The sequence below is a fragment of the Uloborus diversus genome, chromosome 4, assembly GCF_026930045.1.
Source record: "Uloborus diversus isolate 005 chromosome 4, Udiv.v.3.1, whole genome shotgun sequence".
In the NCBI taxonomy this organism is placed as follows: Eukaryota; Metazoa; Arthropoda; class Arachnida; order Araneae; family Uloboridae; genus Uloborus; species Uloborus diversus.
Window position 1 is genome coordinate 25,099,285 of NC_072734.1, and position 17,210 is coordinate 25,116,494.

Genomic DNA, 17,210 nt, shown 5'->3' on the forward strand with positions numbered 1-17,210 from the left:
ATACTTACTGTAATATACAATACATCATTAAAAAACATTCATAAAAGTTTTTTTTTTTCACAAGACAAAAAGTAAGATTAAAAATATCATTCGTAATTGAGTTAGTCCACAACTCTTTCATCACTTTTCACAAGTATCACAGAAGTAATCATTATTGAATGATCCAAGTCCCAGCCTCAGATCTTTTTAAAATACTTAGTTAATAAAATAAATTATTGTCATCATCTTTGGATTTAGGATCTAGTTTTATTAGTGAAATTGATCGATCACTGTAACTGACACCATATCTCGAAAAGTGTCATGGTTAAGCTTAAACGTAACATATTTCGTGGGTACACCTAGTGCATATGTATGAAATAAATATATTTCACGTTCACACTTGGGACGCTGATATTTCGTCGAAAGGTCGTGAAATAATTGGTATTTCGATGTAAGTTGCACACATGGTGTCTGCGGTGTGCGTCATATGATTTGGTGTCACACCGAGTCTAGCATGTGACGCGCAGCTGATTGCGCTCGTCCGTCGAACCACCTGTGGCTTGTGAGGCAGCAGAGTGCCCCTGAGTTGCGGAAAAGCATTCTCTAAAATCCGAATGGATGCCACACGAAATTCCGCACTGCGATACCCATATATCCACGGATCGGTGGCAGCGCTGATGATGCATATCAGGCCAAGGTAGAAAACAGTCTGTCCACTCAATGCACTCGAAAAAGTAGCTGCCAGCTGGAACGGGATCCACGTGGCACAAAACAGTCCCACCGTGACCGCCAGAGTGCGCCCATAGCGTGGACCAGACAGCGGATGCTGCCGGAAGGACAATTCTGCTGAGAATATTGCTCGCGCATGAGATCTTGCCACGGCATACACGTAACCGTAACTACCGATGAGGAGTGACGCGCACGGAACGAATAGAACACAAAAGAGGAAGACACGAGATGGCCACAGGACCACGTCTGTGAACGAGCACGATTGGGTGTCTGGCGAGGTTCCTCCTTTAGCAGAATACCAGTAAAGGAAGGGAAAGGAAGACAACAGGAGGGAGTATATCCAGAACAGGGCCACGTACCGCACGACAGAACCGTGCGTGATGATATTGTTGTACCTCAGAGGGGAAGCGAGGCTCGTGCACCGATCCACGGCGACAGCCGTTGCGCTTAGAAGACTCACAGAGCACAACAAGATGAAGAGGCAGTAGGGAAGAAGGCAAAGGGCTGCACATCGCACCTGGGCACGAGAAACTTCGAAATAAAGCCCCGGCGGGAGCAAGAGCCCCAGTCCGAAATCTGCTGATGCCAGGGATGCTACAAAGTAGTTGCTGGGGTTGCGGAGACGTTTGAAGCGGTAGACTGCCATCAGGAGTAGGGCGTTGCCGCAGACGATGAAGGCTGAGAGCAGAAAGACTATCAGGACGGCCAGGCTCAGATGAGCGGTACTAGCCCAGGGTCCTGGGTCCGCCCCCGGCGGGGGTAACGCCCATTCCATCACGTCTGCTGCATCGGGAGGGGCAGGGCTGGTAATCCCGCCAGGATCAGAAGGAGGTTCGAGCTGAGGATCTCCAATAGACAAGGTGATGTTGACCCGAGGAATCATAGCTACATTTTCTTCCGATGTGAATCCTAAGAAAATAAGAAAAAAAAAGTTTGTGCATCTTTTGAAACCTTTTTTGGTAGCAAGTTAAAAATAGCATTAAAAAAAGAAGCGGGGAAGTATATAAACACTTAAATTAAAAATATTCGGCTTGGAGGAACTTTCCTTTACGTCACAGGTTTCCTACTTTTTTTTCTTTAAGCTACGAAAAAGGATTAAAAGCACAGGAAGTCTAACTATAATCTTGAAACCTCAATTCCAAGTCACGTGATAGGAGTTACCAGTGAATCATTGAAAGTAAGACTTCTTTCATCAGTTTCAAGCATAACTTGTCCTCTTTTCCGTGTTAGAACCATACGACATAGGATCTTGATCTCAACGTTTTCTAACCGAAGTATTTCACTTCTTCCATCCAGGCACGAATCTCCGTTTTAAAGTCATAATCATCGCCTTTATTTGTTGACAGATGTTTTGTGATAACCCTTGAAATGTTTCGTTTAATGGTGAGAGTAGGAGAAAAAATTTAAAAATAATGGTTTGGCAAAATGATTATTACTTAGATATGAAAACGAACTCAGCAATACATTTACAAAGAGATTAATCAGTTAAAACTTTAGAAAGTCCCAGTGTGGAATTATGTCATTAATTAAAAAAAAAGAAAAACCTCATGATAAAATTTTTTATGCTTCTTTTATTCTTTGTTATTTTTAGGTAAGAAAAACGCCAATAAACCACTCAGCAGCAAAATAGTTTTGTGATCACTTGCTCAGATCGTCTAGACATCGTTCTGCGATCAACCAGATGATTACGGTTAATCAGTTGGGCACTTCTGACTTACACAAAACTGCTATGATGTTCAGTTGATTTGCCAACTTTTCTGCCATTTTTTTTTTTTTTGAAAAGTGTTTTTTACTTACAAAAAGAATGCTGAGTTAGCCCTGTTTTCGATTATTTCGAAAAAGAATTTTTTTTTTCTGCTTCAAACAAGTACCTACACACCACGATCTTTCCATTGAAAAGAAAAAAAAGAAAGAAGGGGTGCACTTAGATCTGAGCGATTTTTGTTCAGGATAACTGCTTTTAGTTAGAAAAACTGATAATTAAAAATCCAACTAAAATAAAACGTTTTAACTGTATTACGCACTTATCTTATATTCAGTTTACTTTGATCCCTAAGAGTGTAAGAGGAAAACAGCAAGACATCAAAGAATTATGTTATGTAAAACTGATCTAAGACATATACCACGGTCAGTGAGAATGTCTAACCAACCATATCCTTTCTTTAGAGGAGAAATCGTGGTTCTACTCAACGTGATTATTGTGTTATTTTTGTGTAATTTCTGTACTCGTTTGCAACAAACGCTTATAGTCAGATTAAAAATAACAAATCGAAGAAGTAAAACTGCTTTTGATTGCTTTGGTTCTAGGAAGAAAATATTATAACAACCTTCATTGTCTCTTTTTATATCTTTACAAAAGTTGTTTTCTTTATTATATCGAAACGAAGTAATTAAATAAACTGTCTTGTTCTTGTAGGAAAAGTACATCAAGGATAAATTATAACTATTAATTTTCTGTGACGAGCGGAATGAGAAAATGGGAGTGTTTATTAAGACAGCAAATAACAATTAAATCTTTGCTACGATATCTCTCTAGGGACATAATCTAAAGAACATTATTAGTTTTTTTCTTTCAACCAAGAAAAGAAAATGGCGTTAATTAGAATATGAGACTAAATGAAAAATCAACACTTATTAGAGAAGAACTTAACAATGCTTCAAAAATGTTAACGTTCGTTTGAAAATAATGTTTTCAGTTTATAGGCTATTATTTCAGCATAAGAGAATTTTTTTTTTGTTTTGAACGTCTGTGATATGGTTATTTTGCCTCTAAAAGAATCTGAGTTTCTCCCGGAATTGGGCAATTAAAATGAAACATTGATGTTCTCAGCGACGCATTTTGGTTATTTAATTTAATTCTAAAAAAAGTACAATTCCGAATGTAAGTAAAAATGGTGCATCATAGTTATAAAGGAGAGATTATTTTTGAAATTTGAAATGAACCTCAAGAAAAAAGGAAAACTTATGTGTTGTAATTAAACTTGCTTTAAATTTAATTGCCTTGAGAAAGCAGAGAGTTCCTTAAAAATATAAACTAGATACTAGAGTATTTTAGTTTACAATTGTATTTAATCCCTCCCCCCCTTTTTTTAAAGATGGGATAAAAAGACTTGAATATGAATTTGGAATATGAGTTTGATAACGTTTCAAACAAAAGTAAAGATATTTCAAATATAATTTTTAATAAACAATTGAAATAAAAAATTAACTAAAAAACGGTTAAATATATTGTAACTTGGAATATTTACTTAAAAAATTAAACATTGTCGATTGAATATCAACCGGCATTCCACAAGTTTTGTTTTTTTACTTTTTAAACAATTGAGTTACAAATTACATTTATTTCAGGTTTGTAATTTCTTTTCAGTATCAAACAAACAAGGGAAGTTTTATACTACCTACTTTTTTCCCTTTAAAAAAATAAATCTATGGGATTTTTTTTTATAGAAAATGAGATGATTACCATCACTGATGACTGTCTCAAGTGCTATTTTCACACCAGCTGAACCCTCATTGCTACAAAGTGATCCAAAACTCACCTTACCGGATACAAAATATTTTATTTTTAAAGAAGTCTTAATTTTAAACAAGTTGGTTAGTTTGAAACAATATACTTCTTGAAACAACAAGCCATTTTCGTTTTTATTTTTCGTACGTACTAACACTTTCAGCAGTTTTTAGTTTGTGGGGCGGTCTCCTCCGTACTCACTGCGAGTCACAGTGATCGTAATCATTGAGTGACATATGACGAATCTCAGGAGTCCCACTGAAACTCATTTTTGACTTGTTTCATGTGACTTCACTGTAACGTAACAATTAATTTGTGGCAGTGTGAAGAAGTCACTGTGTGCCGTTACCGCTGACTGATATTCGTTACGTAAGTTCCTGCAACCAGTTCATGACATCACATTTACGTTTCGTGATTATTACGCGACAGAGACTGATCTGCAAGCACACAACTTTTTCATACGGATCCCATTTGAAGGCCGTGAGTGCAAGCAATTAAAAGACACACAATTAAGACCAAACACAAACCAAGAAACTTTGTGTTAAGAAATAAAACCAACAACGCTTAAAACACGACAAAACTTTTGTCGGATATTTTTGCATACACGTTACATTTTTTTACACATGCGTGCAACTGTTTGCAGTTGCTGTACTATTTTAAACTTTCTTAAAATTACCTTTGAAATAAATAAAAATAAATTTAAAGGAGAAAAAATAAGAAACATACCAATTTATTTCAATAAATTAATGTTGTTTTGTATTTAACAGCTTTTTGGGAAACAAAACATCGTCAATCCAAAATCAATGCAGTTAAATATTAATATTTAATGTTCAATTTTTAAACAAAACAACTCATTGAATAAGATTTAAAATTGCATTAAAAAGCAAAATTTACACCAAATGATTCAATTACGCCATTAACATGTAAAACAATCCTTAAATAAATACATTAATTTAGTAAAACTATTAAAAATTGAACGAAAAAGTAAAATTAAAGAATGCGGAGCCAAATTTAGTTTACAGTGAAATTTGAATAAAAAAGTAAAAAATGAATTGTTAAAAAATGAATAAAAAAGTAAAAATTGAATTATTAAAAATTGAATAAAAAAGTAAAAATTGAATGGTCAAAAATTGAACTAAAAAGTAAAATTGAAGAAGGAAGAGCCGAATTTACTTTACAGTTGGGACTTAGTGTATAGTTAAGAAATTCAGAGACAATTTGAAAAGAAAATAACAAACAATAAATATCAAGCCACACGATACAACAACAAATAACTCAGATATTTCTCCAAATTGAATCTCACCGTCCCATTTTCTGTTTAATAAAAGAAGAGTCCGTCCAACATCCCGCAGTTATGGAGCTTAGAATCATCCCGGATAAACTTCCTTCGGGATCGAAACGAGATTTAAGAACCGCTTAATGAGACGCCCGCAAAATGACTCGTCTCGGGTAAGAGGACCCATGGGACAGTTGCAATCACTTTTGCCCGGGCACTCTGGCGTTGCCCTTGGCTGCGATGGCATCTGTAACCTAATTGCTGAGAGATGAAATGTTCTGGAAAAATGTCCTCTAACTCGTTATTGTAATTCCTGGTATGAGAAATGAGGGGTACTCATGGTGCAATTCGAGACACGGTAATTCGGAGGAATTTGTGCTTAAAAGAGGGAAACGGCAACATTTGGGATTGAATCGAATCGGTCGTTTATGGAAACATGCAAACGACCATATATAACTAGTACTTACAGTTAGTAAGTTACAGTAAAATGTAACTAGTGCTTTATTGTGTTTAAGGTTTTGTTAGTTCAAAAGGACTATCACAATTAAGAAAGAAAGAGAGAGCGAGAGTTTGGCATTCACCATTGTCTATCTTTAAGAGGGAACATATTGCACAAAAAATGTAAACAAGAGAGAGAGATATAGTGAGTCACAACACACACACAGAGATAAATTAAAAATGTTTTTCTACAAAATATACTAACTGCAAAACAAACTAAAATAAAATAGAATGCAATAAAACAATAATTTAAGGGGACCCGCTTGAAAGAGGGAAACGGACACATTAGTTAGAATTGAATCTTTTGTTTATGAAATCACGCAAACGGCTATATACGTATAACTAGTACATAGAGTCACAGTAAAATGTTAACTAGGGCTTAATTTATTGTGTTTAAGGATTTGTTAGTGTAAAGGACAGTTGTTTAACTATAAATGACTATTATAACTGTGTGGGAAAGAAAGAGAGAAAGATAGATGCAAGAGAAAGATATGCATTTTAAGGGGCAGCGCTTGGAATCGACCATTTTCGGCACTCTAGATTGAACATAAGTACACAAAATGTGTGTGTGTGTGTGTGTTAGAGAGAGAGAGAGAGAGAGAGAGAGAGAGAGAGACCTTAGAGCAGGAATTAGTAAATGGAGGGAGCAAGTCCAATCATTGGCTTAGCGAAAGCTGACCCAACGATCCCAAGTCACGTGACCCAAAAACGACGAATGATTGACACGTTTTGCGTGAAAGAAGCGAAAGAAATCTGATTTCTTCCAATGATATTCCCTATAAAATCTATCATGTGACTTGGAGTCTTGGTTTCACGAATGAAAGTCGTCACTCCCTCCATTTTATCTCTTCTTAACGAGACAGATAGAGAGAATGAAAAAGACAAATGGACAGAGAAAGAGAGAGAGAGATAAATTAAAAGTTTTTCCACCTAATATATTTATACCTGCAAAATAAACTGAAACAATATAGAACTCTACGAAACAACAATTTACTAAAAGCTGTTGTTGCATTTAGTTAAGTTTTAAACCCGAATGAGTTGATGTTAATATGCAAATCGTTCTAATTAAATTAGTGTACGAGTAAATCCTAGATAGGAACACCTCCAATTAAAAAATGAATACATACCTTTGTGCGTGAGTGAAAAAAAATAAAACAGCATGTAAAGGCACATATTAGAAGGATAACTGCGTACACTTATTTTAAGGTGACAACTAACCCTTTTTCCAATGCAAAAGAAGTGAGATTATGGATGCAAAGTTTTTTCATTCATAAGCTTACTTCGTCTGCAAGGAAAAAAGGACTCCATGTAACTCAGAAACACGTGTATGCAATTTCCTTGGCTAGTTTGAGCCTTTGTACGTTGTTTTCTACCTCTAAGTAGTTTTTTATGACAATCAATCACAATATTAGGCAACTTTGATCTTATTCCTGTTTAATACAGAGTATTTACTGTTGAAGCACTTAGATTTTGCGAGCCTATCGTTATCTCGAGACTCTCGAAATATTTTTCTTAAACTTTCAGTTCTTCTTCAAATTACACTACAGCCAGTTATGGACTTTGGCCGGATCCACAAATTTGCTCCAGACCGCCCTCTGACCCACCTTCTCCCTCCATCTGCGTATCTTCATTGTTTCCAGGTTTGCAAGAACATCATCCAACCATCTCTTTCTAGGTCATCCTCTGGTCCTGGTTCCCAAAGAGGTTTCCATTTCAGGATCTTTTTCAGTCTAAAATTATTGTCTGTTCGCTCAATGTGACCAAGCCATGAAAGACGGTGGGCTTTTATAAAGCGAACTATATTTTTTGCTTTAAGGGTATTCTCAATTTCAATATCACGGGACGCGGGAGCGTCCCGGCCGCCAAGGAAATCAAACGTCAGCAGCCAACAAAAGCAAATCCACCGCCAAAGACGAAAGAAAATAAAAGCGACCAAGAACAAGTTTACACGACAGAAGAAGTGGGGGGGGGGGAGGGTTCTGGATTTTTCACCCCTCTGTATCTCCGCCCCATGAAGACCCCCCCCCGGAGTTGATTTTTGGTATACTCAATCTCTAGTGGCCCCTGATGACGTAAACCAAAATACAATCCCCTGGACCATCAGGGAGACGAGGAATTTAAGTTAGAAAATCGCTGTTCAAAAACGTTTTCGCTTTCTTTGACAGGGCTACAGCCCAGACGAAAAAAGGAATCAAGCTGAAATTTCGCACACACATTCCTTGTGCTCTACTGATGTGTCTTTTGTGCCATTTGACCCCCCTCCCCTTCCCCCTTCGTTTTTACCCCCCAAATTGTACCTTCCCGGGGTTCTATCACAGCCCCCGGGGGGGGGGGGGGGGCTACGGTAATGATTTTTTGTATACATATTCTTGGGGGGCCATTAAGTTTATATACAAAAATTCAACCTCAAGGGACATCATGGGCCGGAGTACTTAAAGTTTGAAAATCACTAATTTTCCCTCAATTCTTATGTACTTACTCTCAGCTCATAGGGTTTGTCTATCTCGGACTGCAATTGCAAGGTTAGAACAGATCTAAAAGTTATTCCAAAGTTTTCTTAGGAAATGAAATTCAATCAAGACTAATACAGATCCAACAGTTGCAACTAGACGTTAAATCGCGGATATCACTAATTTGCAACAGCGACTGCGCATGCGCGCAGACTCAGCTCTTTGGGCTTTCTGTTTTCAGATTCCATGTTGTTTGTTTATACTTAAGCAGAGAAACAAATTAATGAATGAGATTAGAAATTAGAATGCTGTCCCCCCTCCCCCCCCCCCCCCCCCAAGTTTTGCCGATACAAAATTTCCTTGCCCCTGTTTTTCAGTTTTGATATATTTAAGGGGGGGGGGGATTTTAAATGTCGGCACGAAACGGGGGTTAAACCATTAGAATATTTGCGTGACAAATTATATGAAACTGTACGCATATGAATACGGTACATATAACTTTTTAATTGAAAACGAAAAATAGCACTTTTTTTTAATTAGTTTGCTTACTTTCTAAATTAATGGATTTTTCACAAACAACACACAATGAATTGAAACTGTATGAAATACGTGTGTGGATATCCGTGCTTTGCAGTAATTTGTTAACTGAAAAAGTTTTTGCAATTAATTTAAGCAAGACTTTGAATGAGCTTAGTCCGCGCACATCATGCGCATTCGCTATGGCAAATTTGGGATATCCGCGATTTGACGTTGAGTGCAGTTATATAGATTTTATGACACATTTAAATTTAAAATATTTAATGGCTTAGTTTTTTTTTTTTTTTTTTTTTGCTTGGTGATAACATGCGTTATTTCGTTTTTCCAATGAACGTTTAAACAAAACTAGGTATTAAACAAGACAAAGACTTTTATCAAGAAAAAAATAAATCATCACACAATTAAAATTATCCCATAAAACGTAAAGTAATCCACGATTTTAGAAAAAATGTAATTAAACAAAAAGTGAAAAGTTAGATTAAAATAACCTCAAGCTGTAAAGCATTTAAAGAAACCTTCATAAAAATGTTGAATAATAAAGAAACAGTAATAGAATTTATTGCGAAGTCGTAAAGTACTCGAAAACAATAGTATTTTATTATCTAAGAAGTTTTCTTTGCAACAGAGAGGATACAAGAATTGAAATAAAATTTAAACCGCCCAATTCTCGCAAAAAAGAACATAGAATCTTAATAGTCAAATTAGGCTAGCCATTATTGTTTCTTAAAAACACAAAACAGCGTTGTTTCAATTGAAAATTTTCTGACTTAAAGTTCTCAATTCTAAAAATACAGACAAAGTAATAATATCAATGCAAAAAGATGTGATATCTCATCAAAAACAACCTTGCTGTAAAAATTTCCCCGCCAAGAAAACCTTTAACTTTTCCGCAGAAAAAAGAAAACCTGCATCCTAAACCCAAAAACCCTCAGCCTTAAAAAGTTATGATATCTAGTTTGCTCGCCAAGTATTTGCCAAACTATCATCCTCCCTCTTCTCCTCTTTCATCGCAGCTACTTCCATTAGAACCTCCTCCCACCTTCAACTCCTCAGAAATAAGGATAGATCTTTTGAATTGTTTATCTTGTTTGGCGGGAAGCTTTTCAAAGTGAAGTGGTTGCTTAGTGAGCAAAAAGCTTCCCGCCAAACAAGATAAACAATTTAAAAGATCTATCCATATTTCTGAGGAGTTGAATGTGGGAGGAGGTTCTAATGGAAGTAGCTGTGATGAAAGAGGAGAAGAGGGAGGATGATAGTTTGGCAGATACTTGGCGGGCAAACTTGATATCATGACTTTTTAAGGCTGAGGGTTTTTGGATTTAGGATGCAGGTTTTCTTTTTTTTAGTTCTTACTCTCCACTGATCACCCACCTTCAAAGAACCAGTGATTCTACGCATAACCTTTCGCTCAAAAATGAGTTTCACTTCCATATGTTGCAATCGGTCGAATGAGTGCTTTATACAGTCTGTATTTTAATGATTTCGACAGCAATTTGTTTTTCAGAAGGTAGCTGTATAGAAAATATGCCTGGTTTCCTTTTATGATTCTAGCCTGTATTTCTTCGGTGTTACCTCCAGAGTCTGTGATAATAGAGCCTAATATAAGTGAAACTCTGCATTCTTTCGAAGTCATAATGATCATCAGAAAGTTTCTCTAACTGATCGTTTGTGGTTATGCCTCTTTCCATGAACTTTGTTTGAAAATCCTGAAACACATCAACTTTAGTTTTTTTTTTTTTTTCAAATTTTCAATCGTAATTGGAATTTTTGTTATTAAAATTAAAAATAGAAGAATATATTATACCCTCTAAATCCCAATTATCCAATATTTAGGGGTAAATTTCGCTCCGTTAAAAGTGTTTGTTGCCGATAAAAAAAAAGTACTGGTTCAATACTTTTAAGTGCTTTATCGATGTGCAAATTTTTATTCTAATCGGTGATTCACACTTGGGTAGAGTTAATTGTTAGTGTTTCATAGTCAAGCTACGTAGAATGTTTTTAAGACGTTTATTCGAAAATTCAACTATTTTAACAGCTGAAATGCAAGACAGAAAGCAAATAAAAATGGAAAAAGTAAGAAAATGTCAATTTCAACAATTATAAGGGGCGGGGGGAGGGGAAGTTGAATTTCAATTTCATTTGTTTGTCTATGTAATGTGTGATTGCATTTATTATAGTGAAGAAAAACCAGCTCATTTCATGAAAACATATTTCCTTTTCTCTTTTTACATACGTATTATATTCTTTCTTCTTTTGTGAAAATAAATAAACTGATTAATAAATAAATAGTCAAAATGTAAAAATAATGCGAAATAATTTTGAAGGCATAAAATTCTCGTTTACAAGTTTGGAATTTAGGGCAAAACATAAAACTGGTTTAATAAAATCAAGTTTTATAGAAAATGAGAGGTCGTTCCATTTTATAAAAAGCCCTATTCTTCAATATAGAAAATTACCAAAATTAGTACCAAAACCCAGTAAATAAATAACAAAAAAAGTAGAAGGGGATAGGGTGATGAATGAAAAATCACTAAAGTTTTATTTAGGAGAAAAAAAAATACATAAATAAAAAATAATATGATACAATTTTAGTGCTGAATGAATGATGATATATGATGAGATTTTTTTTTCCTTTTTATCAAGACGAATAAAGGTTTAAGGGTGAGAAAAATGATTGCAGAAAATTCTTTATCAGTATTCCAGGTGCTCTAATTTCTGATTGTGTTTTCGAATCTCTGCAAAAAAATTTAGTTTCTTCACAGATGTTTACGCTTCAAAATCAAAGGGGAAAAATATTGCCAATAATATTTAAAAATAAAGATTAGATTTGAGATACATGCCTAGTAATAGTTTTAAAAACAAGGAATTTCATTGCAATGTAGTGTGAGTTAATCTAAGCGAAATAACTGATAAAAAGAATTTACATAAAAGAATAAGATTTCAAACTGGTATTGTTATCAATTTTAAACTGATATATTTGTGTTTTTCCGGTATCGATATCGGAATGAATGGACAAATGCAACTTGTGTACTTCTCTGGAAGCTTTTGTTTTAAGGATGTAATCATTTAAAATAGTGATTCAGTAAAATACTGAATCCTCCCCCGATAGATTAGTTGCATGTCCAAAGCTTAAAAAGACTCCTTATTTTTACCTAATTTAGGTACGTAAGCGAATGGGTAGTATACTTATATTGGAATTAATGGGAAAATGCAACTCGGTGTACTTTTACAAGTTTTTGCCATAGGGTTGCAACCACTTAAAATATTGTAAAGCGATTTAGTAAAATACAAAAAGAAAACGAAAGTTTAGTTGCACAATCAAATTTTTTTAAGAGCTTTTTTTTTTTCTTTACAAATCTTTACCTGATTCAGACATATTAGCAGATCATTTCGTTTTAATATACGTAGGTTGTTCAGTAAGTAATAAGACTAATTTTACTGCCCCGAAACCACTCATTGGAATGTTAATTTATGTGGCACTAGTGGTACCCGCACGGTTTTGCCCGTAATAGAAAAATTAAAAGGTCTTTCGGTTCGCCTGTATATTTACAAATAATGTATGGTGAATTTTCTTGCCAATTGGCTTGTACCCATGTTACAGTTCCACGTTATGATAATTTCGTAATTTACTCGTCCATCTTATGATAATTTTGTTCTTAAAATTGGAATAGAAAAAGAACTACATCGAGTTTTCGAAAAATCGCTTCAAGGTTCACACCCCCATGCTACAAACTAACTTTGTGCCAAATGTCATGAAAATCGGCCGAACGGTCTAGGCGCTATGCGCGTTACAGAGATCCAGACTTCCTACAGACATCCAGACATCCTGCGGATATCTGCAGAGGCGTAGGAACTTTGTAGAAATAGGGGGAGCTGGGACACATTATGAGAAGTGTCTGGTATGTAAGGGGCAGAAGCAGTGGCCCGTTAAAATAATTGGTGGGAGAGGGGACTTAAAATTCTTTTCTACATATGAAATTAGCTTCGAAGCTTCCATCTCTTTTTTGTCTTGTATCAATTGTTTGTGGAGAGAATGAGGTGATAAAACTTCTGGTTTTGAAAGAAGCTCAGTCAGTACTCGATGATGAGCACGTAGAAATAGAGGAGTTTCGGGGATCCTCCCCCGGAAAATTTTCAGAATACTTGTTCTAAAAATGAATTTTTAGGCGATCTTTGGTAAGGTCAAGGGGAGAAAAGGTTTGAATACCTTCCCTGAAAATTTTTCGAAATTAATGTCTTAAAAACGCGATTGTATACCATATTTGTTGACTTTAGTGAAAATATGACTCGAAGCAGTGTCCTCGATCGATTTTTCGAATCGATTTACATCTCCCGCCCAATTTTTCTCGATTTTGAAGTCTTAAACGTAATTGTAGACAACCTTCAATGATGTCAGAGAAAAAACTGTATTAGGGCTCTACTTTGGAAACTTTTAAACTTGACGTCCTACTAGAGAGCGTTTTTCAATGATGTTATCAGAAAAGGATCAGAGGTTCCTTCTCGTTAATTTTTTCGAAATTGTAGTCGCTAAACCACGCGACTGTGGATCATATTTGTTGGCGTTAGAGGCCCAGTATTTTTTTTAAATTGAAGTCCCAAAAAACGGAACATTACATAATCTCCCATGTTGTTGGGGGACAAGGTATCCAGGGACTCTTTTTCGGTAATTTTCAAGGAATCGGAGCCTTGAAAACAAAATTTGAGGTGCTCTGTAATAATTTTGGAGGAAAGGGGAGGCTTCGACAACGTAGTGTTTAGAAGAATTTCTTATTTTCTGAGAACTAGAAAAAAGGCGAATAGGTGAAACAGGAGAGCGGTGAAACAGAACGTTGGAAATGTGTTAAAATGAAGTGTTCGTTATATATTATATTGTTCAGATAAGTTTTTCTAAAAGTCTTTGATAGAAACTATAAAATATTAATACAATAATATTGTTGGGTTTTTTTCCTGCAATAGTAGATGAAAAGTAACAATTTTGTCATGAAAATATATCTGTAAGTGACGAAAAAATCGTAATTTAGAAAGCAAAAAAACAAGAATGACTGTAACTTCGTAAAGTATAATCTGAAGGGTCAGATAACTTAAAATGAGATAAATTTTTGGAAAGTTGAAATTATTTGAACAAGTACAAACAACCTTAGCAATCTTTTCTAGTTATGTATGGAGCACCCATGCTATTCACATTTAAATGCCAAACTGGCTCATCACCCCCAGCTTGCTAGACACTTAATTAATCTTTTGTTCCAGAATTATAAAGAAACTAGCCCAAAAATCAAAAATAGGATGTTTTTTATAATTTGTGTGGTCTTAAAAATGTATTCTAGATGATCTTTGTTAATGCTAGGGTGGAAAAGTGGCCTGGGAGCGTTTTCCTCGGCATTTTTCGAAATTGGAACTTGAAAAATTTTATATTTTTTCTCTAATTACGTTAAGGAGGTTGGTATTTTAGGGTTCTTCCTGGAAATTTTTTCAAAATTGTTGTTCTGAAAACGCAGTTTTAGACATTATTCGGAGATGTTAATTAGAGGACAAATCCGGGGCCCCCTCCCAGAAATTTGTCGAAAATGAACAATCTAAGAAACGCAGCTGTGTGCCTTCTTTGATATCGTTATGAAGACTGGAAATTTTTCCAAACTGGAGCTCCAAAAACAATTTTATTTGACTCTTAATGATGTTAGGGGTGAGTTTTCGGGTGCTTTACCCCAGTAATTATTTGAAAGGTAAGGACTTAAACGGAATTTAAGATTATTTTAAATTATATTGGGGAGGTGGAGGGGTGCTGAAGCTCATTAATAAAATTTTCCAAGTTAGTTGTCAAAACGCAGTTTTAGATGATAGTTGGCTATGTTACTGGGAGGAGAGGTGCGGGAGAGTGCTGAAGACGGATCGTCTTCAGCAATTTTCCGATAGTGAAATTCCAGAAACGCAATTTTAGATGACTAGTTGACCCAGGCGAAGCATTTGAGTTCAAAGGAAGAATTTTCTGATTTCAATGCAACCTCGAGATGCTATAGACCAAAGCAATGCGTAGTAAAGCAGCAAAATAAATTGAAATTTATCCTTCTGCTAAGTCAAACTTTGATTTACCCTCTTAAAATTAATGTTTTGTTTCCTGATTTTAACAACAACAGATATACAGCTTAGAATTTTGCATATTAGTGGAAACTTGGAATAAAATTCTGCTGAAAAACAAAAACCCATTAAAACGATATTTTTCGGCCCAGATTTGAACTCCCACCCTTTCCCTCATTAGTACGCTGCTTTATCCAACCAAGCCAATGTGTCTTCGCTCTCAGCTGCTATTCATTTCCAAAATTATTTGAGTGGTTTGGTTTTTCCATAATGAAATTTTCAATTTCCAGCCTTATATTTTTATTTGTTTGAAATACAAGCGTTTGCGGCCTCCGTTGAAAAAAACTTTTAACATCTTGAGCTTATATGATAATTCAGACTTATCTTAGTTTTTACACTTTCTTTTGCTTTAGATGTCATGTCTCCTGAACATCGCTATAAAACTTTTGTTTAATTTCGCCTTTTGTATTTAAACACTTAGAACTAGCACACTAGCAGTGGTGTGACTAGTCATGACATTTTTAAATCTCCCCTTACTCTGTTTCAACTTTTTCTCTAATTAAAATGTATTTTGGTGGCACATAAATTTTTCTCTACTTAATCACTATTTTCATGATGATATTTTTCCCAAAAAAAAAAAAAAAAAAAAAGAAAAGGAAAAAAAGAAATTTAAAAATGCCGGCAGCCCCTATGAAGTTATGTTTATTTACGTATTCATTTTTTACTTGACTGACGCTTGTCATAGATTTGTACTAAACACTGAATACTTTCTTCTCGTTAAAAAATGTTCGAAACGTTCGTTTCAGCGCTCCTCAGAGGTAAATCATAATGCATAACCTTGCTTGGATGTTCCTAAATAATATTCAGAGATTGCATTCGCTTTCAAATTTTGCATAAAAAACTCTTTTTGACACTTTTATTCTATTTGTTCACTTATCATTTCTATTACATGTTCTTAAGATCGTAAAGGTTTCCTTTCTGCTTTTTTTTTCATTATTAATATGAAATTGGTGACGCCATTTCTGAAAAACTGGGCGGAGGGGGGTAGTAAAACCCTTCTTGGTGATGACTCTGGTGCCCTCCCCCCCCCCAAAAAAAATGTTTAGTTATGCTACGCCTCTGACTGGTACTGATTTTCGCAGGTCGCGGAGTAGTTCACTTTCCCACATTTCGGCAATCAAGAGTGTTTAAACAGTGAAAAAAAAGGTGAAGGTGAATTCAAGTGCACTGACCACTCCGTCTGCTCACTGCTTTTGTTGCTCATTGGGTAGAAATTCCGAAATTCCCAAAGAAGGCAGATCACATTTTTGAAATCAGGTTTGAGGTAAACAATGTACGGCAAAAAGCAGCAGTGCAAGAATTTTCCGGGGGAGCTAAGCCGGTCTGAAATATTCCAGGGGGAGCTCAAGCTCCCTCAGCTCCCCCGGTTCCGACGCCTTGATATCTGGACATCCAGACAGAGAGACTTTCAGCTTTATTATTAGTAAAAAGATGTATGTTGTCTGTATTAACAAAAGATACCGATAGTTGGCGCGCACAGACTCATGTTCTTGAGTATCACGTGATTGAATTGAAGCCTGTTGGTGGGCGCCTACAAGAAATAAGACTAATTTTCCTGCCGCGAAACCACTCATAGAAATGTTAATTTATGTGGCACGAAAAATGTATGTTGTCTGTATTGACCAAAGCTACCGGTTGTTGGCGCAAGCAGACTCATGTTCCTGAGTATCACGTGATTGAGTTGTGCTGAGCCTGTTGGTGGGCACCCACAAGACGTAGCCAGTGGTCAAAATGGAAGCGTCGTTGGAACTATGCGATTAAAGTTTGTTTTCGTCAGCAAAATTCAGCATCGGAGATCTTTGATGTGATACTTAAACGTTTTTTTACCGATGGAGCTATACTATTTGGAGTCATTACTTTTTGCTGTTATAAAGCTTTTAAAGCTAAAGAAGGCAGGCAAAATGGGAAAGATATTGAACGTAAGAGACAACCTTCAACGTCCATCATAGTGGCAATGATTAACAATGCTGCTATTATCATCAAGGGGAATCGCAGAGTTATTTTACATCAGTGATTTCTGGCTGTTTCCTTAACTTAAGAAACCATTACGAGGCAAACATTTTGAAAACAACAAAGTACGTCTAAACTCTGCAGGGGCAGT

At 35.6% G+C, this 17,210-nt stretch overlaps 1 protein-coding gene across 1 annotated transcript in view; it reads right to left on the minus strand.

Moving 5' to 3' along the window:
* Positions 1–373: 373 nt before the first annotated feature.
* LOC129221641 (adenosine receptor A2b-like) overlaps positions 374–17,210 on the minus strand; it is a 273,995-nt gene continuing 257,158 nt past the window's right edge. The window contains exon 2 of the mRNA XM_054856168.1: positions 374–1,617. Within this exon, the coding sequence (XP_054712143.1) occupies positions 374–1,591 (1,218 nt within the window). The 5' untranslated portion in view covers positions 1,592–1,617. The remainder of the gene's footprint in view (positions 1,618–17,210) is intronic.